The 24612-nt window shown below is 39.6% G+C and overlaps 1 protein-coding gene across 2 annotated transcripts in view; it reads right to left on the bottom strand.

Annotated features, from left to right (window-relative positions):
* Nucleotides 1-4056: 4056 nt before the first annotated feature.
* Nucleotides 4057-24612, bottom strand: part of ifih1 (interferon induced with helicase C domain 1) — a 92124-nt gene continuing 71568 nt past the window's right edge. Inside the window, exons 7-16 of one of the 2 annotated variants that reach the window (XM_052011670.1) lie at nt 22791-22996; nt 17257-17373; nt 16522-16645; nt 14413-14631; nt 12948-13204; nt 11899-12048; nt 9425-9586; nt 5921-6111; nt 5159-5252; nt 4057-5062 (exon numbers count right to left, since the gene is read on the bottom strand). In XM_052011670.1, the coding sequence (XP_051867630.1) occupies nt 4886-5062; nt 5159-5252; nt 5921-6111; nt 9425-9586; nt 11899-12048; nt 12948-13204; nt 14413-14631; nt 16522-16645; nt 17257-17373; nt 22791-22996 (1697 nt within the window). In that variant the 3' untranslated portion in view covers nt 4057-4885. The remainder of the gene's footprint in view (nt 5063-5158; nt 5253-5920; nt 6112-9424; nt 9587-11898; nt 12049-12947; nt 13205-14412; nt 14632-16521; nt 16646-17256; nt 17374-22790; nt 22997-24612) is intronic. The other variant, XM_052011679.1, reaches the window with a different exon arrangement.

Below are 24612 nucleotides of genomic sequence, written 5' to 3'. Positions count from 1 at the left end.
CAAGGCTATCCAGATTCCTGAGAGCCCTGTCTGATCCTTGCTTCCTGAATCTTAAGTAAGCTTCCATCTTCCTCTTCACTAAATATTCCACATCTCTTGTCAACCATGGTTCCTTCATCCTACCATCCTTTTCCTGCCACAATGGGACAAGGCTATCCAGAGCCCGCTGCAAGTGATCTCTAAACAACCTTCACATTTCAATTGTACATTTCCCTGAGTACATCTACTCCCAAATTACACTCCCAAATTCCTGCCTAATAGCATCATGATTCCCCCTCCCCCAATTAAATATTTTCCCATACTGTCTGCTCCTATCCCTCTCCAAGGCAAGGATAAAGGTCAGAGAGTTGTAGTCACTGTATCCCAAATGCTCACCCACCGAGAGATCTGACACCTGACCAGGTTCATTACCTAGTACCAGATCTAGAATGGCCTCTCCTCTAGTCAGCCTGTTCACATACTGTGTCAGGAATCCTTCCTGGACACATCTAACAAATTCTGTCCCATCCAAACATTTTGCACTAAGGAGGTGCCAATCAATTTTAGGGAAGTTGAAATCACCCATGACATCAACTCTGTTATTTTTGCACCTTTCCAAGATCTGCCTCCCAATCTGTTCCTCCATGTCTCTGTTGCTATTGAGGGATCTGTAGAATACTCCCAATAGAGTGATCGCTCCCTTCCTGTTTCTGACCTCCACCCACACTGACTCAGTAGACGATCTCTCCGGGATGTCTTCCCTTTCTGCAGCTGTGATAATATCCCTGATCAGCAAAGCCACTCCCCCACCTCTTTTACCTCCCTCCCTGTCCCTTTTGAAACATCTAAACCCCGGAACATCCAGCAGCCATTCCTGCCCTTGTTACAACCAAATCTCGTAACGGCTGCAACATTGTAGTTCCATGTACTGACCCATGCTCTAAGTTCATCACCCTTGTTCCTGATACTTCTCGCATTAGACACACTTCAACCCATACAACTAACTGCAATTTTGCCCAACCAAATGCCTATCCTTCCTCACAGTGTCTCTACATGCTGCAGCAATCTGTACACCAACTGCTCCATCCTCTGACCCATCACTCGGGTTCCCATCCCTCTGCCAAACTAGTTTAAACCCTCTGCAACAGCTCTAGCAAACCTGCCCACAAGGATATTGGTCTCCCTCCAGTTCAGGTGTAACCCATCCCTCTTGTACAGGTCATACCTTCCCCAGAAGAGATCCCAATGATCCACAAATCTGAAACCCTGCCCCCTGCACCAATTTCTCAACCACACATTCATCTACCAAATCAACCTATTTTTACTCTCACTGGTGTGTGGCACATCAGCAGTCCAGAGGTTACTACCCTTGAAGTCCTGCTTTTCAGCTTCCTACTTAGTTCCCCATATTCACTTTTCAGGACCTCATCCTTTTTCCTACCTAAGTCGTTGGTACCAATGTGTACCATGACTTCTGGCTGCCTTTAAAATGCTGTGGACAGGATCTGAGACGTCCCTGACCCTGGCACTTGGGAGGCAACTTACCACCCAGGAGTCTCTTTCATATTCACCGAATCTCCTGTCTGTTCCTCTAACTATAGTCCCCTATCATTATTGCTTTCCTCTTCTCCCCCCTTTCCTTCTGAGCCACAGAGCCAGACTCAGTGCCAGCAACCTGACCGCTGCAGCTTTCCCCTGGTAGGTCATCCCCCCCAACAGTATCCAAAGCAGTATACTGTTGTTGAGGGGAATGGCCACAGGGGTATTCTGCACTACATGCCTATTCCCTTCCCCTCTCCTGACAGTCACCCAGCTACCTGCCTCCTGCAACTTAGATAAAAGCTACAGGGAGGTAGCCACACCTATCACCTCCTCATTTTCCCGTGTGAGCTGAGGGACATCCAGCTGCAGCTCCAGTTCCCAAGACAGTCTGTAATGAGCTGCAGCTGGATGCACCTCCCGTAGATGTAGCTATCAGGGAGACTTGCGATCTCCCAGATCTCCCAGATCTGACAGGAAGAACACACTACTGACCTTGGATCCATTGTCATTACTTTAGCTAGGCACTAGAGATGGAGAGTCCCGCTTCTCGCTCCAAGTCATTGCCCTCGCTACCTGGAAAAGAACCAGGTCCCTATGCTCACCACTTTATATGGCTCCCACTCCACAGTGTTAAATTTGCTGTGTTTATCACTGTCACCATTCCGTTTCTTGCATAGTGAAACAACTGTAGAGCCTGGTGTTAAGTTTACCTGTACCAAGGAGAATTCGTCTGGAGTTTCCTACATTATCTTGGTGAGTAAACCTTAGATGATGTGAAGACAGTTCCAGAAGTATAAATGGCATGGGAGTGTTGCAAAAATGTGGAAGAAGCCCTGCTAGAAAACATTCAGGTGTGTCAGAATTGGTGGTACAGCAGAGATCAACATTAAATTAGTATATTTAGAGCTTGCACCTTGGGAAGCTGCCAGTGAGCATCTATTGTACTCTAGTGGACCATGCTGTCCCTCACAATAGAGCAAGGACAGGGATTAAAGCAGGCAGGCATGCCATACACTTTTCCTGTTCTTACCTCACTAGATTGCTTATTGCAGCACTTCTTGTTCGAAGGCTGGTCCCGAAAACAGATTTGTGGCATTGCGGTTTCCTGCTGCATACTGATATACTGATTGCCTCTTCCATTATGAGTAAATCCTGATTTTAATATACTGGGTTGCCCACTGATGTTATCAAAGAGGAAATTGTGATATGTGGGTACACTCTTCAATTAAACAATGTTGCTTGAGGCAAGGGAGATGATGCATACCGTTATTTTGCCGCATGTTTATATCACATTTGATGATTAACATTTTTATTCACTCTGCATAAAGATGATATTTTGCCCGGAGATGTAGATTTAGAAATGGACCATAATAATTATTCCATGAATGAATTACAAAATAAATTAGCAATGGGAGTCCTTCACTCATGGAGAGGGCTGTAAATCACTGAAGAAAGCATAATAGAAGGTGCTCTTTTCTAAACTCTCAGATATACTCCCTGGAAAAAAATTACATTTCTCTGTCACACCTCTAGAGTCGTATTAACTACAGTCCATTTCCACTTGGGGTCTAGCATGATTTAAGCCAGTGAAGATTGTCACAGTCTTGCATTGCAGTTGGAATCACTGTCTTGTTTAAACACATTTTCAGGAACTGGCCATCGGTAACAAGACCTATTCCTAATATCCCTTAAGAAATGCTGCAGTCCATCTGATGAAGGTACCCCCATTGAGCTTTTGTGTAGGGAGCTCCAGAATTTAGACCCAGACTCGCTGACAAGACCAGTGCTTATTGCCTATCCTTAACTGCCCTGGGGAAGGGGGTGGTGAGCCACTTTGAACAGCAACAGTTCTTCCAGTGGTACTCCAATGATGCTGTTAGGTGAGGATTTAAACACAATGTTGAAGGGATGGTGTTCGCCTTAAGGAACGAATAAGTAGTGGTCTCTCCATGAGTCTGCTACCCTTACCCTTCTTGAAGGTGAAAATTGCAGGTTTGGAAGGTATTTTTGGAATGGTTAGGTTGTAGCCATGCATTTTGCAGCCACTGTGCATTGGTGGTGGAGGGAATGAACGTTTAAGTTGGTTAACGGACTTCCAGAGAAAAGTGCTGCCTAGTTCTGGATGGTGTTGGGCTTCTTGAGAGTTGGAGAGAATTCTAACATGCTTCTGATTTATGCTGTGAAAAGGCTTTAGGGTGTCCGGAGATGTGTCACTCACCAGATTCTGACCTGTTCTTGTAGCCTCAGCACTCATGTGGCTGGTCAAATGGAGTGTCTGGTAATTCCTGAAACAGGTCTGATGTGTGTCCGGCTTTAGGAAACACTGTTCTGTGCTAATTATGAATAATTTAGCCATTATAATTTAAAGTCCATTTCATTGGCTACCCCTGTGTTATTCCCTATGACTACTTTCATATTCACTGATCCTCAGCAAAGGAGGGAATGAAAGACGTTGAGGATTTTGATATGATGGAGTTTGATATAAAACCGAGATGATTAATATTTCATTGCATAAAACAAAGGAAAACAAAATTTCATCAAAAACGATACCTTTAATCACAAAATATTTAATTTTCATTCTCATAAAAGATACGCTAATATCCTCAGAAGTAATAAGCTGAAACAACTGCTCATCATCATATTTCTATGCCAATCATCTATTCCCCTCGAAGCCATTTTAATATTTTGCAATCATGAAGCTCGCTCAGGGAGACAAACACTCTGTTCTAAAGGTTTATACACTATTGTTCCCATCGATTAACATCCTGCCTCCCCCCAGTCCTTGTCGATATGATACTTAGCCCAGTGACCCTGATACTCATTCATCACTCAGTTAATTTAGAAGCAGACAGAGTTCTACTGCTCTTCACTGGGTAACTTGGAGATTGTAGTAGCTTCATCATAATGAAATCCAAGCCCGCTATCTTGGGGACACTGGGCCTTTTCAAATATTGCACTGAATCACTTTCCATCAAAGAGAGGTTACACACAAGGATAACTGTGTGCTGGAATCAGTTCAAAGTCATAGGCACCCAAGTAGAGGCCATTTTTAAGTCTAGTTAATTTCAGTAGCATAGGGTGTGATCTTAAGTTTTTAATCATTTCTAGTTCACATTTTCACCCCATGCTAAAGAAAGTCAAAATACAATGAACAACACCTCAACATCTTACAAGCTATCACAAAAAAGCAAACATCGGCTTCATAGCTAGCAATGAAATGAAATCATATCAAGAAGACCATGAGGCCAATACTTTTTTTTGATCTGGTTACAATTCATATAATTGTTAATCGATATTCAACTTAAAGCAAGTGCAAGATAAATGTGTCATTATTCATGTGACATAGAGAATCCCATTAGAAGTATTATCTGTGGCTTTCAACATACTTGATGTAGTCAAATTTAGGCAGCTTGAAGGGAACTTCACTCCATTTTTTATAGGTATATTTTTCAGAATTCTTCTCATTGATACATACAGCAAAATTTCTGATTGACAAGCAAGGTAAATTCACTCCACGATGAACCATCATTGATCCCCAGGACTTTGAAATAAAATAAGCAGAAAGATGTTAGACTTTGTTGAGCAACCAAATGTGTATCAATTAAGCTTGTTAAAGTCAAACTAAATCCTCGTTTACCTGACCACACTTCCTGCAATAAATCTCTTGATTTGTTTGGTAATCGAGACATTTTTCTTGCAAGGCTTGATTTTCTCGCACACCATACAAATCTCTGCAAGGACATATGGATAATTAAAATTCATATTTAAGACTGAAAGAAATAATATTTCATTGTGCAATTAATCACTTTAATCAGAGCACACAACATTGCATTAATTGTTCCAAGCAATAAGAAGAGCTTTGTCTTTTACAAAATATTTTAATAACAAACAATAAATAAATTATATATTTTGTTTTCTAAGTCAGTTTCAAAGTCAATAACTATATACAGAACACTACTTTTACCAAGAATTTTCTCTTTGCTAAACTGAGGGTTTAAGATTCAAAGATTTCATGACTCACAAGGGCTATAAAGTTATAAAGGTGATAACCTGATTGACTTTGGTAGGTAACAAGTTGATTTACATTGATATTGAGCCATATTTCAAAAGTTTTATACAATATTTGTAATACCATAGCTCTGAAATAAGCAAGAAAATCTGAAATCAAAACAGACAAGCATGGAATTACAAACTAGATTTATAAATCTATTTAAAATATGGCCATTGCCAGAATGAATTCTTATGTCAAGAATAACATTTAATGAAGGATACAATTAAAATATATCATTTTTTATTCTTATTTCTGTCTTTAGCAATGGCTTTGAGATGATAACATAATATTTAAAATTCAAAATTATGCATTTCATGATAAGCTTTTAAAAGTTTTAATGAATCTTACTTGAACTCATCCGTGACATTCACGTGGTGCATATTTTCAATTACTTGAATATCTTTTCCTGTACAGGCAAGTCTGCTACAGGTATTGCAATGGAAAGTCACTTTAGAATAATCACTTTTTATGCTTTTTCCCAAATTTTTCCTCTTTTTCATTTTGTGCTCCATTATGTTCTGCAACTGCTTTTCATCTATCTGAAAATTAGTAAAGAAAAATATCATTATGTAGCTCCACAAACTGTAAAGATTTGTTGCATAAATACAGTTAACAGTATTATTCATCTGAATTTGTTCAAATCAAATTATTGATTATTCTAACCCGATTTTGAACTCCAATTGAAACTTGACATAATGGTTAATCTGGATTTGAATTGATTCCAGCACACAGTTATCTCTGTGTGCAACCTTCCTTTGATGGAAAAGTGTAAGTAATTCAGTGCAATTTTTGAAATTGGCCCTGATTTTGTATTATGGATCCTGACCAACTTGCAATCAATTTCAGATCCTCACACGGAAAGCCTAGAAATAGCAATGTGGCCTGGAAATGTTTACAAATGCAGTGCTGTGTGGGAGCCTCCAAATGTCACCATTCTGTCATGCACAAGGCCCAAGACACTAAGTATAGTTGAATAGACCATGAATGAGGAAACCTGCACAAGGACTTTTTCTCCATCAGCTTCACTAGTGGAGGCTGCAAAGGAAGCAAGTTTAGGAATTCTTTGAATCAATATTCAAAAATTAGGTGATCGGGTGGAGAGCAGACATGGGGGAGGGGGTGGTGACGGCAAGTGGATTGGGGGGTGGTCAGAGTGAAAACCTGTGGGGATGATGGAGAGGTGGAGCTAGGTTAAGGAGATGATTAGGGCAAGAGAGATGATGATGCGGTTGGTTTCAATTAGGGATATCACAAGGGTGGGGGGGGGTGTGTTGTTGGGGATTTGATCAGGGAGTGGTCTGTCAGGGCAGTGATTGTTGGTGTGCGGCTTGGTTTGGGACATAATCAGGAGTCTATGAGGGGACTGGTGTTGAGGTAGCTGGCAGGGTGTGGTGTATGGAGGAAGAACAATCACTTGGAAGAGCAATCTCCTTGGACAAAGCTGGACACCACACCACAAGCTCCCTGGCAGTGGCCTAAGTAAAGTCAGGCCCTTTAAAATAACAATGACGAGGCTTTAACCTTCTGGTTAAAATCTGCTGCAGTGTGCAAGGCTCGTGCTGTTTGTGGGCACTGTTTGCATAGTACAATATTGTACAATTGATGTTAAAATGTAAACTGCATAGTTGATGTCAATATGCAAGCTTTCATCCATACGTAGGGAGGACTTGGATGAAAAATCCAGAAGTGCACATGCATTCTTTCATATGTAACACTAGAATATTACCCTTTTTAGGCCACTGTGTTCCTGCAAAAAAAAGACAACACATTCCAGAGCATGCAAAGTTTACTGTTTTAAACCTAATGACAGATTTAATGTTGACAAATTGAGTCTTTTTTATCAAAACAAGTGCACCCAGATTAGAGGAAGAGCTTATGCAGTATTTCACTCATCAGCAGTTGACAGACTAGGAAAAAACAAATAATGTTTTTTGTTTTTACTTTTGGCTACAGTGCACACAGGAATGGAGAAAGATAATGTGATGGTATTATTTTGGTGTTATGTATGTCATCTTGACCAAAGCATTGGTCTGCGAAGCCAGAAGTTCAACTTGACAGTTGACAATGTCACAGCTAATGTGAAGTGCCCAAATCCAAAAATATTGTCAATTGTCAGCTGCTTTTGAAATCTATAATCTATATTGTATGAAGTAACTGCATTAGATATAGTATTGAGGAGCTTACACAGGTCCTGCTGGCTGGCTCTGAATCTGTGAACATCTTTCAGTCCATAAATTCCTTAGACACAGACAAGATGAAAAAAAGTTTTTATATGAATATAGCACGCTTTCTGATATCAGTCCATCTCAAAACACTTCACAAACTGTTACAGGATTTACATGTGTGGGCATCGTGAAGTGTCAGGCAATGTAGCCTCCCTCACCACCATTCAGGGCCCTAAACAGTCCTTCCAGGTGAGGCAGCATTTCACATGTGACTCCATCGGTGTAATTTATTGCATCCAGTGTTGCCATTGCAGCCTCCTCTACATTGGTGAGACCCAACGTAGATTGGGTGGGGGGGGGGGGGGGTGGGATGTTGCTCGGTCGAGCACCTTCGCTCTGTCCGCCATAACAGCCAGGATCTCCCGGTGTCCAACCATTTTAATTCCACTTCCCATTCTTACACTGACATGTCTGCCCACAGCCTCCTCTACTGCCAAGTTGAGGCTAAATGCAGGTTAGAGGAACAACACCTCATATTCCGTCTTGGTAGTCTCCAACCCGATGGCATCAACATGGATTTCTCTAACTTCTGGTAACCACTCCCCCCTGTCCTCCCCCCCTCCCCCACCTTTTGTTTTCCCTCTGGCCCCTTTACCCCTGCTCTTTCCCCTCCCAGCCCTCATGACCTGCCCGTCATGCACACCTTCCTCCCTCTGGTTCCCCACCTTCTTCCCTTTATTCCATGATCTACTGTCCTCTCCTATCAGATTCCACCTTTACCTCTTCCACCTATCACCTCCCAGTTTCTCACATCATTCCCACTTCCCCCCCACCTACCTTCCCTCCTCACCTGGATTCACCTATCACCCACCAGCTTGAGCTCTTGCCCCTCCCCCCACCCTTTTATTCTGGCTTCTGCCCTCTTTCTTTCCAGTCCCGATGAAGGATCCCGGCCTCAAACGTTCACTGTTCATTTCCCTCCATAGATGCTGCCCGACCTGTTGAGTTCCTCCAGAATTTTGTGTGTGGTGTAGCAGAGCCCACAAGATGCTGTATACAGCAATGAAGCTTCTAGCTGGGCCTGTGACCTTTCACATCCAATGAAGAATGAAGGTGAGACCATCGATGTCAAGCTAGATGGTGTGCTCAAATCCCTGCTTTGCTATTAAACTCGTCGTTTGACGCAAAAGCTATCAATGAGGTTTGAATCCATAGTGATTATTGGCTGCTGAATGCCATGTTAGTTTAGGATGTTGCTGGAAGTAAATGTAAGGTTGTAGCCTAAGCAAATGGAGTCAGTCAGCAAATGTAGGTGAAGGAAGCAGACCCTACAGCAGCCATGACACTTATTTACGTTTGTTGTTGGTACTGTGGCCAAGAAGAAGCAAATCACAAGTTACAATGTCTTGATTACTTTTACAAAATAACTGATTTGCAATTGATGTCTGTGGTGCTAAGTGTGCTGTGTAAGAGAAGCGGGGCAGCATACACTGCTTCTGAAGTTTAGATCGATGTGATTGACTTTTAGACAATTGTTTTTACTGAGGTATGTTTACTGGGTTATTTCACAAGCTTCATTGATTAAGGCAAATTTAAAAACTAAGTTTGAATTTGAATCCTGATAAACCTTTGCATTTGGAAAAGTTAATACCAAATACTGCTCTGTTGAATATTTCTTTTATTTTACCTGCTTCTTGTATTCCTCTTCTGGCATTTCTTGCACTTTCTGAATCGCTTCATACATCATGGCTTCACGGAAAACATTTATATGTTCGCGTTCAAGAACTCCTGATCCCTCATGTGCTACAAGTGCATAAGTGCTGTTGTCCGATCGAGCCCTGCCACGAGCCTTTAACCAAGCAATAGGACAAAGTGACATATTGAATATGCTAACTCTAAGATTTTTGTTTGTGAACAGAAAAGTTGCTTTGAGAATTACTTAAGGATAAACCTTGATATTTACTTTAAACAATGATTCTATGAACAGCAAGATTAAATGTAGAGCATTTAGTGAGAAGCTAAGCTTTGTGGCTTTGACTTTGCCCACTCTCACCTGATGAGAATGCAGTGGGAATGCAACAAAATGTGATCAGTAATTTTACCTCAGGCTGGATCCATTTTGAAAGGTGTGGTTAAAGGGCCTGTTCCTTCCAAACAATGGACCTCTTTTAAATGGAAGTGTGATATGAAATGTTAGATAGGAAATGTCTGGAACTACAGGATGCCCTGTCTGAACCCCTCCCCCATCACATAACTTAAATTGCTAGTAGCAGCTCTGGCCAAATTTAAAGCCTGACAAATTAAATCATGGCTTTGCCTCCAGAATGTCAGCCAATCATTGATACCTGCTAGCTGTTCAAGAGTTGAAACCTACCCCAATATTTCCACTTCTTAAAATCATTCTCAAGAGATAGTTGAAAATATCTAAAGAAAAAATTGGTTAATAAAGCAATCTTGTTAGTTGGGATGATTCCAATGATGTTACCAAAAAAATGATCTTTGCATCAGAACGGTTGGGCTGAGACCCATCTAATAATGGCCTTGGGCCTTATTTTCATCAAACGTATGTGCTTTACAATAAATGGCTCCCCCAGGAAATTTATTGGCTGCAGGCTGTTCTGAAGGAGTTTTACACCACTTTTCAAGTGGTTTCTTATGTTGTTTATTCTGCAGATGTGCTGAATTTTGAGAGTCGTGGGGAGCAGGTTGGTTAGTGATCATATTTTTTCTTGCAGCTTGATTCACAAGTGGGATGGGGTGGGAAGGGCAAGGCAGACATGAGTGGCAGGTGCTGCAGGGCTAGGTTGAGGTGGGGTAATGTACTGGACAATTTAAATGGTCATGACATAGACTCAATCATATGTGTGTTATAAAGCCAAAATCAGTTGATCAGGCAATAGTGAGGGGATTTAATGTGGCTCAGAACTATGCCACATCTAATATTAAGGATATTGCTTGATCTGGAGTGAAGAAGATATGGCTGAATGTTTTACCTCAGAAGGGTCTAAAATGGACAATGTTGTGGAGATAAGAATGGTTTTGTGTTAACAATGACATGATCTCTAAAGGAGTTTAATGTCAATGTGATAATGAGATTGAAAATGATGCAAAAAAAGCAAAATTGCACCAGGGACCAAAGATAGCTAATTTGGTCTTCTCAACACTGAGATGAAGAAAGCTATGATTCATCTTAGATTGGGAGTCGAATAGTTCAAAAGCAGTTGAGGGATCAAGGCAGAAAAAGCTGTATGTCACCAGCATGCATGTGTAAGATGACTCCATACATGTCGATAATGCCACGGAAGGACGACAATGAAAATGAAGGGAAGGAACAAAGATGGTTTCTTAGAAGATTCCAGAGGTGAAAGTAAAAAAGTGGGAAGAGTTTTCTGGAAGTGCACTGCCTTAACTTGTAATCCATACGACTGAAACTGTACATGAGGTATGCACCAGGAGATGAGATAGGCGAGAATGCTGTGATCCATTGTATTAAAATGCTGAGATCAAGAAAGACCATTAATTGCCTTGCCCAATACATGGAATATCTGTACAATCTTTGGTTTCCACCATCTACAGAATGGTTTACTAAGACACAATTCAAAAAGATAGCTACAAGATTTTTCACAAGTCCATTAGTTTTTAATGAGGATAATAGGTAATTCAGATTTTTTTTCTTTTACTAAGTTATAGTACTATTGATTTGAAAGATGTTAATGGTATAAACAGGGAAATGAACTCTTCTTATTCTGGACATTTTAATGTGTCCATTAAGCAGTTAAAGGTTTGGACATCCAGTAATCTGTAGAGAGAAGCTTCTCCAAATCTACCACAATCTAGAAGTGTATCACCTCTAATTACACTGTTGTAACATTTTATTCAATTTACCTTCTTGCCTTTCTGAGCTTTTTCCAAGTGTGATTAGCAACTATGATGATGTATATCCCCTAATCATGTTTTTTGTTAGTGAAGATCCTTCCACTAGTCTCGGACGGGTAATAACCAGGTCCCAGAAGTGAAATGTAAGACGTTAACCCAATGTACTAACCAACTTCCCCATTTATTTAGCTCTTAATAAAGATTACATTAATTATTACCTAACTAAAAATCTATTTTTTTTTATAGAAAAAATGTCTACCCTTAAACTTTGTGCACAATACTTACTTGGACCATGGCAATCTCATTAGTGACGAGGCCATAGCGGATTACAAAATTACATTCTTTGATATCCAGACCTTCTTCTGCCACAGTAGTTGCAATCAGAAGGTTTATTTCTCCATCATGGAACTTACTGAGCACCTCCTTTTGTTCATTCTATTTAAAGTATAAAGTTACATGAAAAAATTAGAAATGGACAATACATTGACACATGACTAAAATGTTGGGGTTTACCTATCCATAAAATCAATTGCCCATATATTCATTCCTGTTCAGGAGTGATAAACATTCTACATAACTGCATCAGTGTATTGTTACCTTCCTTTGAGAATCATTCCATTGAAGTCAATGGAATAAATTAAGGAGGCAGTATCCAATGTACTGAGGTAAAAACAAATATTTCAATATCCGAATACTTTAACAAGTTGTTATCCTGCTCATAAGTTAATCTTCAGTTTCTAAATCAATAGCTGCGAAGGAAATGAGGGATTTCTTGAATTGCAAGTGTAGCAACAATTGAGTAACTCTGTATTAATGTAATAACTATCTATTAATGCCTCACATTTTATACCAATATTTGAAATTAAAGAAACTCATGACTTCCTACTAGTGCTTTTGATTTAGAGATTGAAATATGAGCAGGACAGTGGTTGTTGAAATATTCGAATATTTAAACTACAAAAGAGAGCAACTTAGATTTTACCTCAGTAATTCAACTGCAGTGTATACAGTGACTCAGTAATACTGTCTCACATTTTATGCACATCTAGTGTGTAAAAGGCTTTCAAAAAGTCATCCACTGCTGTTTTCTCATCCACCATTTGTTGTGACCTGATATCACAGTTTTCATCGATCTTTCTATTGATTTCTGGTGCTAATTTATTTTTTGCCTCAGTGTCAACTTCTGTCCTTTAAATTTCTGTGAGGTGGAGCTGGGAGTTTTACTATGTTAAAAGCATAATATAAATGCAAGTTGTTGAATGGGAGTGACTGTGAAGAAATAAACACAATAATGAATAGAAAAAGTACACTGTATTTTCAGAATGGAATTTTACCTGAGTCATATGTTTGAACTGACTGTTACTGCCAGCTCCAGTTAAGTAATGTGCTTTAATTCCAACATCCTTAAATTTCTCATTCTCTTCAATCCACTCGTGCAGAGCATGTGCATTTTGTCGGGTCTTTGTAAATATGATGCCTCTTGAATTTCGTTTTTTAGTGAATTCCTGAAGTATAGTTGTTCGTAGTTTTGTCAGTTTTCCATTTTCATACTGAGGCTTTCCAGCAAGACTTGCAAGTGTGGCTTGTTGTTCTGAAAGGAGTAATTAACGGAAAAGTAAATCCCGTGAGACCACTAACATCTGCTCTTGAATTCTGGACAATGCTCCAGTTGAGTGAAACTCTGCATCCATTGCTAGCGTCATAAAATACACCCTTCAAAGTGCTGATATTTAACATTGTTAAGTAGGATATACAATGACACAAAAGTCAAATACTGCAAACACTAGGAATATGAAATAAAAACAAAATCTTAGGTGAGTTTCAGATCGATATCCTTTTCAACATATGGTAATATCTTGCACTTGGATATGCAGGACATCACTTTGAAGTTTGCAGGTGATACAAGACACGCTGAACAGATTTACAGGGGAAAATCAGGAAATGGAATTAATTGGTTAGCTGTACTCATACAGGTTAAATGCACTCTTTATGCGTTGCATCACCCTCTGATTCTAATGTAATTCTTGCCTCAGCATGGTATAGTCAGAAGGAGAACCCTCTCAGTGTATTATAATGATCAGGAATTTGAAGCAACTAATCGCTTGTGCTGAAAATAAATTGACAGTCATCCCTGAATGATCGCTACCATTTCCTGAGGCTAAGTGGTGCATTGGGACTTATAAAGGAAAATAAAACTACATTCTGCCTTCTTGCTTATAAATACAGCTGGGGAGATGGCTGAAGAAGGATAAGGTTACATAAAAATTGTGAATGCATTTCACTAAGTGGAGACACAAGAGACTGCAGATGCTGGAATCTGGAGCAACGTAGAAACTGCTGGAGGAACTCACGGATTGAGCCGTATCTGTGGGGGGGAAAGGTATTGTTGACATTTCCGGTCAAAACCCTGCATCAGGACTGAGAGTGGAGAGGCTTTCTCCTTTCTCATCACTCCCTTTCTGCTCTTTATAATGGCCATCTCATCTCTCCACTCTCAGTCTTGTTGCAGGGTTTTGACCTGAAATGTCGACAATTCCTTTCTTTCCACAGATGCTGCTCAATCCACTGAGTTCCTGCAGCAGACTGTTTGTTGCAATTCAATATGTTGTGATTAGGTCTACAACTTATTTATGCATTGTGCAGTGAAAGTTTTGTCTGTCTTCCAGAGACATTTTTATATAGATGCTATTACAAAACCATTCATTCTGGAAGAATGAACATGGCCTGTAAGTTGTTACATTGCATAAAAATGGTTGAAATGCCACGTGAAATTCACCCTGAAATGTAAAAGTACATTACCATTAAATAAACTAATAAGAAATCTATCAGTGTCATCCAATTTCGACTTTGGTGCATCCTCCTCTTCTGTGTACTTTTTCCTTTTTTCACCTTTATAGAAGGCTGTGAGATATTTATATGCATCAGTCATCCTTATGGTATCATTAATCATCAGAGCATCATTGTATTTTCTTAAATGCTCTGCACAGACTCGTAGTTTACGATCCTCTGTCTTTGCTCCTGAGGATGACAATGTAATAGCACTTACAAACACTTCTGCATCATACGTCAACTTACAATGCGACTTAGTCAAACACTTCCTAAATAGTAGCCATCCCACAATTATAAACTTACATTTACATCCACATTCCATCCTGTTCAAAATAGCAGTTGAAAGCTCTTTCAACCAAAAAGTCATGAAAACTGCCCCCAATTTTTCAATATAAAGCAGATTTTTTTTCTTTTGGATGAGTACCTCAGTGCATCCACTGTGTAAGACAGTTCATTTTAATGGACCCACCTGGGGATCAAGTGTTTGATAGGGGTCCAAAAATGCCATAAGTTTACATACTGAACAATATAGGCTGCTTTCTGTCCTGCCATTCTCGAATGCCAGCTGGGTTGGCCACCTGCTTCAGGCGGGAGGCTGCATGTAATATCCTCACTTAGGCTCCTATGATAATTAGGATCCCAATTTTAAATTCTGAGGCACAAACGACCGGACTGTGGAAGACACACAGTCCTTCCTTTTGCACCAGGTATTAAATGGTGAAAGTTCTAATACATCAACAGCTAAAGTTATTGTTTAATTATTTATCTTATGAGGTCAGAAGGGGCTGGCCCAGATGTGCAAAATTTGGTTTGCTAGTTTACCATGCCAAATTTTTACCCTCCAGCAACCATTGAGCATTAGTGTTCCCACTTGGTTCCTGCAGCTGAATGGCTGTATGTCTAGGTTGGGTCACAAAGTGGTTTATGCCTCTAGAGAGCAACAGCAGATTGACTGTGGGTGCATTCCACCAATCATCTACCATTGTTTATCCTAAATTAAAATGGTTGTTGTCATATTAAAATGATGTTCATGGTAGTCAACAGATGGACCATTTAAAATAAAACACAAAACAGCTCAGAAAATCCAAGGGCCCTGAAATTCCAAGAAGAAAAATATTCCGGTTTTGTGGCTGAGCCCAGATTTATGAATTGAGTGTGAATCAGCTGTTTTGATGAGTAATCAAAATGGCTCTTGCTCTTTCCTCATCTCCCTGCAGCTCTTCCCTCAAATATTTAAACACTTCCCTACTGATGGCTATTGTTGAACCTGTGCCCAACACCCTATTGGATGATTTGTTGATTGCTTGCAGCACATATCTCGGCATAATTTGCTGAGCCATTTCATTTAAATTTTCAGTGCTCAAGCATAAACCTTTCATAAAATGGGAGTGCTCAGAAATTAAAGGCAGTCTTTAAAAAAAATCCAGCTCAAAGTGAACAGGTAACTGGAAAAATTCTTGGCACTTCAACTGCCAAGGGCTTGAACATTTGACTATTGTTTTCAGTCCACAAGAGCTGCCCGACCTGTTGAGTATCTCCAGCATTTTCTGTTTTATTTCTGGATGGCTCTTCTGCTACCTTGTGTTAAGGCAGAACCAGGTGTTGCATGCACTTAGCCTAAGACACATTATTCGGGTCATCCAGATTCTGGGAAAGGATCATGGAACTAGTTTTAAACCTGCTTGTTAAATATACAAAAAATGTAAAGGTTGTTTCAGGTTCTGGATTATTATATGGGAGGCAATGTACTTCTGGACTAGAACAAGCTGTCTGACATATGAAATACTTAGGCTTCTTTCAGCATCAAAAAAATTATGGTGAAGGTACCTTTTGCATTTTTCACTAAATTTCTCATAGGTTATATATTTATTTTTATATTGCAATCTTAAAATTCATATCTAATGCATGCAAAATCACTTCATGCAAACCCAAATAATGTGGTTAAAATGAAGTAGATATGTGAAGTAAGGGATTCAAAGAAAAACAAATAAAGGATGGCCAATTGTATTAAAAAATAAAATGGCAGAAGAGATTTTATTGATCAAATGGCTTACAGACATAAACTGCACATCACCTAACCTGCTTTCTCTTTTTGAACAATCCATTGCTCATAAGATTGGGTGCCAAAATCTGATACAGCGCTTCGTCCGAGGTATGTGTGAATTTTCATCATCATCTCTTTGATCTTGCATCCAAAAGGATCCTTAACATACACAAAGGTCACATTGGTTATCTTGGTAAATCCCCCTTAATCTGTGATAGTTGAGTGTCACAATTGAAATATCGGTGAGGTGTTTGCACTGCCAATGCCATTTTCTGCATCTACACAGTGCAGACAAAAACAATCTTACAAGGAGAGCTGATGTATTTGAAATATGTTATGGGAGACAGTTCTATATATGCTATTGTTCTTTCAGACAATACAAAATACTACCAATGTTGAAGGTCTTTTTTTGAAAAAAAAGGGAAATGCTGAATGAGTTTAGCAGGTCAGACAAAAACGGTGGAGAATGGGAAAAGGTTTGATCGTTGTTTCAGGGCTGTGTCTTTCTCAGTGCTACAGTGGATGGTACTTTGGGAAATGGAGAATCGATATTAGGGCTGTGATTGAATATAAACACTATGAAGCACAAGGTGTCACAATTGTGTAAAACAGCCTGGATGAAGGAATCCTACTGAACAGCAGGTGAAATTTGAAGCTTCATTTTAAACCAAACTTAAATCCAAACAATTCTGCCACATCTTAAGAGAAATGGACATTACTGATGTTGATTCCAAAAGTATCTCTGTTTCTTGCAATAATTCCAGAATTACCTCTATTCGTCCTTCAGCAACTTCCATTTTTTTCACCGGATCTTTCACTTGGTCTTTTAGCTGTTCTAGGTAAGTCCTCACAGTCATTATTTTACAAGCATCGAGGTTTGCACAAATCTACATAATCAAAAAGGAGCAAGAATGTGTCAGTCAGATTCATCTAAAAAGTTAATTTGTGATGTTTGATGATTAACCCCTTCTATTTTAAAACAGCAGCTCCTGGGCTTCTCAGTTCAATTTTGTCAATCTTTATCCCTTTCACTGAAAACTGAAACTGATCCAGGATTTAACTACTGCATCATTGACGGTCATGCCTTCAGCTACAAGACTCCCTGAATGTCTTTCACTTTTTACCTCTCTTTCTTTCTTTAAGGTGCTCCTTAAAATGTTGCCTCTTGGGACAACAACCTTTTAATCAATTGCTTTCACATCTCCTTAGGTGGCTGAGTGTCCAGTTAGGTTTGTTGATATTCTTGTGAAGTGCTTTCAGACATTTTGGTTGATTAAAGAAATGTTTAAAAGAAAGCTACTGTTTGTATTGACTAAGATGAACCCTGTTTTTTTTCTGCTGGGAGCTAAACCAAAATGTGCCACAGTGCAGCAATCCCACCTCCGAATCAGTAGGTGACATCCTCTTGGATAACCTAATCTGCTATCTCAGTGCACTTATGAGAAGTGGCTACAGTCTCAGTGGTATTATCTTTCAGGAATGCTGTTAAAACTAAGACCCCACCACTTGTTCCATTGAATAGAAAAATTCCCACGATATTTGAAGAGAAGCATGGGGAGATGCATGGACTGGCTGGGCCAAATAGTCTATTTGCACACTCTATGTATCCTTTATACTGCTATGCAATTCAAACAACCAAATAAGTGAAAACCTACTCAGTTTAATTATCTAAATTGGTTATTTGTCTCCTAACTTTCTGTGAGGTATTCCTGTGCATAAATTCCTGCAGTATTTGAACTATACAACAGCAATTTATCAACTATGAACTGCTTTGGGACAACTTGGGAGCATGAATGAAAACTTATTACTGTGAGCCCTTTCTATTCTCTTCACCATGGAAAAGTAGAAATCATTTTCAACTGTCATCTGTTTGCCTCTTGTCTGAAAAATGTGTAGCCTGCATTGGAAAGGATGTAGAACATAAGAGACAGGAACAGGAGGAAGAGAGTTGGCTCTTTAAGCTTGCCCTGCCTTTCATTAAGTCCAATCTTTGTCTCAACATCACTTTCCTACTCTTTCCCCACATCCTCTCACTCCCTTCTCAGTTCAATTCTGTCAATCTTTGCCTTGAATAAATTCAATGACTCTGCCTTCGCAGCTCCCTGGGGTATAAATAGTCCAAAGATTTCACAAACCTTCCAGAGAAAGAATTCCTCCTCATTGCTGTTTGACAAGGGTGACTAGTTCTAGATACCACACTAGGGGAAATATCCCCCAGCACCCATCCTGTCAAACACCCTCCGAATCTTTTATATTTCAATAATTCACCTCATAGTCTTCTAAATTTTAATAAGCACAACCTGTTCAATTGTTCTATTTATGTCAATCCATTCATCCCAGGAGTCCACCAAGAGAACCTTCTTTGCACTCCCTTCATTGCAAGTACCTCCTTCCTTAAAGATAGAGACCAAAAATGCACGTTGTATTCCTGCCATAGTCTCACCAGCCCCTGTAAACTTCTCTACTTTTATATGCCTTGCAATAAGAGGCATCATGCCAGTTGTTTTCATTAATTTATTGATTAATGAATTCCATTCATTACTTGCCGTAACTTTCCATGATTCATGAATTGGGACTTTCTGATCCCTTTCTATTTCAAGATCGTTCCACTTAAATAATATTTTGCCCTTTCATTCTTTCTTCTAAAGTAGATGACCTCACATTTTCCCACTGTTCATTTACCAACTTTTTTCCCATTCACTTAACTGACCCAAATCCCTTTGCAATTGTTTTGTAACCTCCTCAGAACCCGCATGTGCAGTTTTTTGATTTTCTTTTTAAGTCTACATCCTTGGTTTATGACCCCTCTGCTAAGAGAAATATTTCTTCTTATTTCCTCTGTCAAAACCAATATACTTTTTACACCTCAATTAAATCTTTCCTTGGTCTTCTCTGTTTGAAAGAATATAACCCTAACTTATTCAATGTTTCATCCAGCCCTTGGCAACATCCTTGGAAATCTCTTCTGAACAAAATTGAATGAAATCACATCTGTCTGGTAATATGCTGATTAGAATTGTACACAATGCTCAAGCTGTGGCCTAACAAGTGCCACAAGTAAGAAGTAACAACCGTTCTAGTGTGACCTCCTAGCCCTTGATTCTTTGCCTTGGAAATTAAAGGAAAGCAACCAGTGTGTACTTTTAACCTCAGCCTGTCTTGCTACCTTTAAGGAGACATGGACTTACAATCCTTTTGTTTCTCCACACCATTCAATATCCTCCCACACGTTGTGCATTCGCTTGCCTTGTGGGGTGCATTCGCAAATGCATTGCCTCAAACTTTTCCATTTGCAATATCTCTACCTTATGGAAAAGTCTCTACTCTCCTGCAACCTAAAACTTTCCTCTTCGGTGACAACCACATGCCCACAGCTGCTAAATTCTTTATCGTGCTTCTTTACACTTAAGTATATAAAAAAAAAACAAGGGGCAGAGGATACTGAAACGTAACATGTTTGGTTGTTTGAAGGTTATAATTTAATATTAACTTTCTCAAGGTGTACCCATTTGGGACATTGAATTACATCTGGATCTTGTATCCAAAAAATTACATATCTGATATTAATTGCCCAATAGTATAATCTAAAGTTAGGGAGGGCCATACCCCCATCTTTTTTTTAGTTTTTGTAAGTATTTCTTACTTAACCTTGGGTTTTTATTCTGCCAAATATATGAAAGAATTTTAGAATCAATAGTGTCAAAAAAAGATTTCGGAACAAAAGTTAGAATCGTTTGAAATAAATATAAAAATTTTGGTAAAATATTCATCTTAACCGCATTAATTCAGCCTACCAATGATAAAGACATCGGGGACCATTTAGTAAATAATTGTTTAACGTGGTCAATTAAAGGCATTAAATTAACTTTAAATAAGTCCTTATGTTTCTTAGTAATTTTAATACCTATGTACATAAAATAGTCAGTTACTAATCTAAAAGGTAATTGCCTATAAATTGGGGTTTGCATATTTAATGGAAAAAGTTCACTCTTATTAAGATTTAATCTATAGCCAGAAAAAAACACTGAATTGATCTAGTAGTGATAGTACTGCAGGGATAGATTCCTCCGGATTAGAAATATAAAGTAACAGGTCATCTGCGTAAAGAGGTATCTTATGAATCTTCTGTCCGCGAGTAATACCACATATGTTTGAAGAATCCCGGAGTGCAATAGCCAAGGGTTCCAAAGCAATATCAAATAATAAAGGACTTAAAGGGCAAATATTAACTTTCTTTTGACCAGCCTAAACTACCACAATCTCTTTGGTACCAATTTTCAGCAAATGGTTATTTTGCTTATATTTCCTAATTATCACGTTCTATTTCTTTCCCAAGGCTTTCACAGTAAGGTGCTGCTACCTGCAGTTAGACTCAGTCAAAGATCCAAATTTGAAAACTTTCCTTGAAGCAGGGTACCACTATTAAGAGTGCTCTTCATGGTTGAGTATGGACAAAGTGTAGCTACCTTGGAACAACACTGGAACAAACTGTGCTCAGATAGGGTTCTTCTATGTACCAAGTGATTTTACATAAGATATCTTTATTAGTCACATGTACATCGAAACACACAGGGAAATACATATTTTGCGTAGAGTGTTCTGGGGGCAGCCCACAAGTGTTGCCACGCTTCAGGCGCCAACATAGCATGCCCACAACTTCCTAACCTGTATGTCTTTGGAATGTGGGAGGAAACCGGAGCACCCGGAGGAAACCCACGCAAACACGGGGAGAATGTACAAACTCCTCACAGACAGTGGCCAGAATTGAACCCGGGTCGCTGGTGCTGTAAAAGCGTTACGCTAACCACTACACTACCGTGCCTGCCTGAAAACGTATATTTTCTTGTAGTTAAATATCCACAGTCTTACATGCACAACTTTGCCTGTACAAGCTTGAGAAGACAGCAAACATGGCCCCCTTTTACATGAAAGGCAGCAGAGAAAAGCCTGGTAACCATAGACCTCTGAGCCTTGCATCAGTGCTAGGGAAGATACTGGAAGAAATTCCAAGGGAGATGATTAATGTTCACTTGGAAAGGCAGGGATTAATCAGTGACAGCAAACATGGCTTTATCAAGGGCAGATCTTGTCTGATCAATTTGAGTGAAATTCTTTGAAGAGATAACAAAGTATATCAATGAATGCAAAACAGTAGGTGTGATTTACATGGACTTTTGACAAGTTCCCCCATGGGAGACTGATGCAAAAGATTAGAGCCCATGGGATCCAGGGCAAGTTGGCAAACTGGATCCATGATTGGCTTTGTAGTAGGAGAGAGAGGATGATGGTAGAGGGCTGTTTTTACAAATGGATATCTGTAACAAGTGGTGTCCCACAAGGATTGGTGCTGGAACCATTGCTGTTTGTAATATATGTGAATGACTTGGATATGGATGTGGGAGACATAATCAGTAAGTTTGCGACCGACATGAAGGCTGACGGAGTTGTTGATGGTGAAGAAGGTAGTCTTAGGCTGCGGAGAGATAGTGATGTGTTGATGAAATGTGCTGAAATATGGCAGATGGAGTTTAATCCAGACAAATGTGATGTGATGCATTTTGGGAGTATTGATGAGGCTATGTGAATGGTATGGCTTTAGGAAATATTGAAGAACAGAGGGACCTTGGAGTGCAAATCTATAGTTCCTTGAAGGTGGCAAAAGGAACAGATAATGGGGTTAGAAAGGCATATAGGATACCAGCCTCCATTTGTCAAGGCATTAAATATGGGAGGTTATGCTCCAAATTTATAAAATCTTGGTCAGGCTTCAGCTGGAGTACTGCATGCATCAAGTTACAGGAAGGATGTGATAGTGTTGGAGAGGGTGCAGAGGAGATTTATAGGAGGTTGCCTGGGATGGGGCAGTTCATTAATGAGTAGAGACTAGTGAAGTTAGGTCTGTTCTTCCTGAAGTGGAGGAGGTTAAGAGAGAATGTGATTGAGGTATATAAAATTATGAAGGGTATAGATAGGGTAGACTTTTCCCCTATCAGAGGTAGATAAAACTATAGATAAAGGGTAAGAGAAAGCTATTTAGAGGGGATATGAAGGGGACCTTCTTCACCCAGGGAGTGGTAAGTACATGGAGTGCACTGCCTGAGTGATTGAAGCTGGGTCATGGACAACTATTGAGAAGTATCTTGATAAACACTTGAATCGCTTAGGCATATAAGATTATGGACCAAGTGCTGGAAGATAGGATTAATACAGAAGGGTTCCTACTGAGCAACATGGATGAGTTGGGCTGAATGGCCCTTTCTACACTGTAGGATTCTATAATTATGAGAACAAAGCAGAATCTTACTTGCAAAATATGTGATTCTGCTTGTTGTCTCTTTGTTGCGCCACCCACGCCTGGTGATGCTGTCAATCCAAGAATCTGTGGAAGAGGCTTCACTGTGGATTCCTTCTTGTTGCTCAATTTTTGCTCAATGTATCTTGTCATTATGCTTTTGTACACTCCTTCCTTTCGAGTGTGGTGGCATTCATCAATTATTATCAGTGAGAAATCTGTTAAGAAGAGAGTTCACATTACTTTTAGTCATAAGACCACAATGTTAATTTCCATCATTTTTGTGTGATGTGGGGCTTCTTTTGTAGGCAAAAAAAAATAAAATTTTGTCCTCATAGCTGGGAGATGTAGATTACACACCTGCCATTGAATTCATTACATTTTCCTTCTATACTATACTCCACTGGATTACCGCTTAGATGGTGAAAAAGTAATTTACCTCAAGGATTCTCAGTTTGTTTGGGATAGAAAATTCATGATTGGCATTATATTTTTAATGTTATATTCCATTTTTAAGTACCTTGATTTGGAAAAAAATGTGATAGCTTTTAAGAATTAGTTATCTTGAAAAGAAGTTTGGCATCTTTGAAGTGCATATCTGGTATGGAGACAAGCTTACTCTGCAAGATGTTCCATTCATTAATTTTAACACACAGAGAAGATCTGCTGTAGGAAAACAAATTTACAGTACCCACCCTGACTGACATGCTGGTTGTTAATGCATGAAGATGTGATGACAAGGGAAGAGTAACAAGCAGAGTCCCAAATGAGGGAAACAGAGTACATCATAAGTCACTTATATGTCATAATAAATCCTTACAACTTTCTTCTGCACAGCAGGATAAGATAAGATTTCTTTATTAGTCATATGTACATCGAAACACACAGTGAAATACATCTTTTGTGTAGAGTGTTCTGGGGGCAGCCCGCAAGTGTCGCCATGCTCCTGGTGCCAACATAGCATGCCCACAACTTCCTAACCCGTATGTCTTTGGAATGTGGGAGGAAACCGGAGTACCCAGAGGAAACCCATGCAGACACGCGGAGAACATACAAATTCCTTACAGACAGTGGCTGGAATTGAACCCGGGTCACTGGCGCTGTAATAGCGTTATGCTAACCACTACACTACCGTGCCTGACCCTAACTACAATAGGGTAGTGAGCAGATAATTTAATTTTTGGAGGTTGTGATTAAGAGACAGTTATTGGCCAAGACAACAGGGGAAATTCCCTGTTTTTCCAAATAGTGCCATGAGAATTTTTATGTCCACCTGAGACATCGAACAGAACCTCCAAAAGGGCTTAGGTTAAGCATAAGCTTGAGCCTTGCCTGTTTATTGAACTGAGTCAGAACATTTGGCTGCATGAAGCAGTATAATTGGCAGCCAATATACCCATGACTGTTCAGCACGAGTGTACAGAGGTAGGTCTTCATGTTGCAAGCCACACCCTTTAAACTTAGTTTCAAGGGTTCTGTCACTTAAATGAATAATAAAGTGGACTGTTGGTGTAGCAGTTGGTGTTTCTCCTTTACTGCTCCAGGGACCTGGGTTCAAACTTGATCTCAGGTACTGTTTCAGCGGAGTTTTCTGGTTCACTCCATGATTGCATGGGTCTCTGCTGTGTGCTCCATTTTCCTCCCATATTCCAGACATAATGGTCAGAGTGGAATTGGATGGTGAATTGAAGTAGCAGCATTCAGAAGTTCAGGGTCAGTCCTGCAGATTGAATGCAGGTAGTCTGCAAAAATGATCAACCAATCTGCATCTAGTCTCTCCAATATAGAGGAAATAACAATGTGAACACCAAATGCAATACACTGGGTTAGAAGT

Source organism: Pristis pectinata, chromosome 1 (assembly GCF_009764475.1).
Source record: "Pristis pectinata isolate sPriPec2 chromosome 1, sPriPec2.1.pri, whole genome shotgun sequence".
NCBI lineage: Eukaryota > Metazoa > Chordata > Chondrichthyes > Rhinopristiformes > Pristidae > Pristis > Pristis pectinata.
Note: the sequence above shows the minus strand (reverse complement) of the source record. Positions and strands in the feature narration are given on the sequence as shown.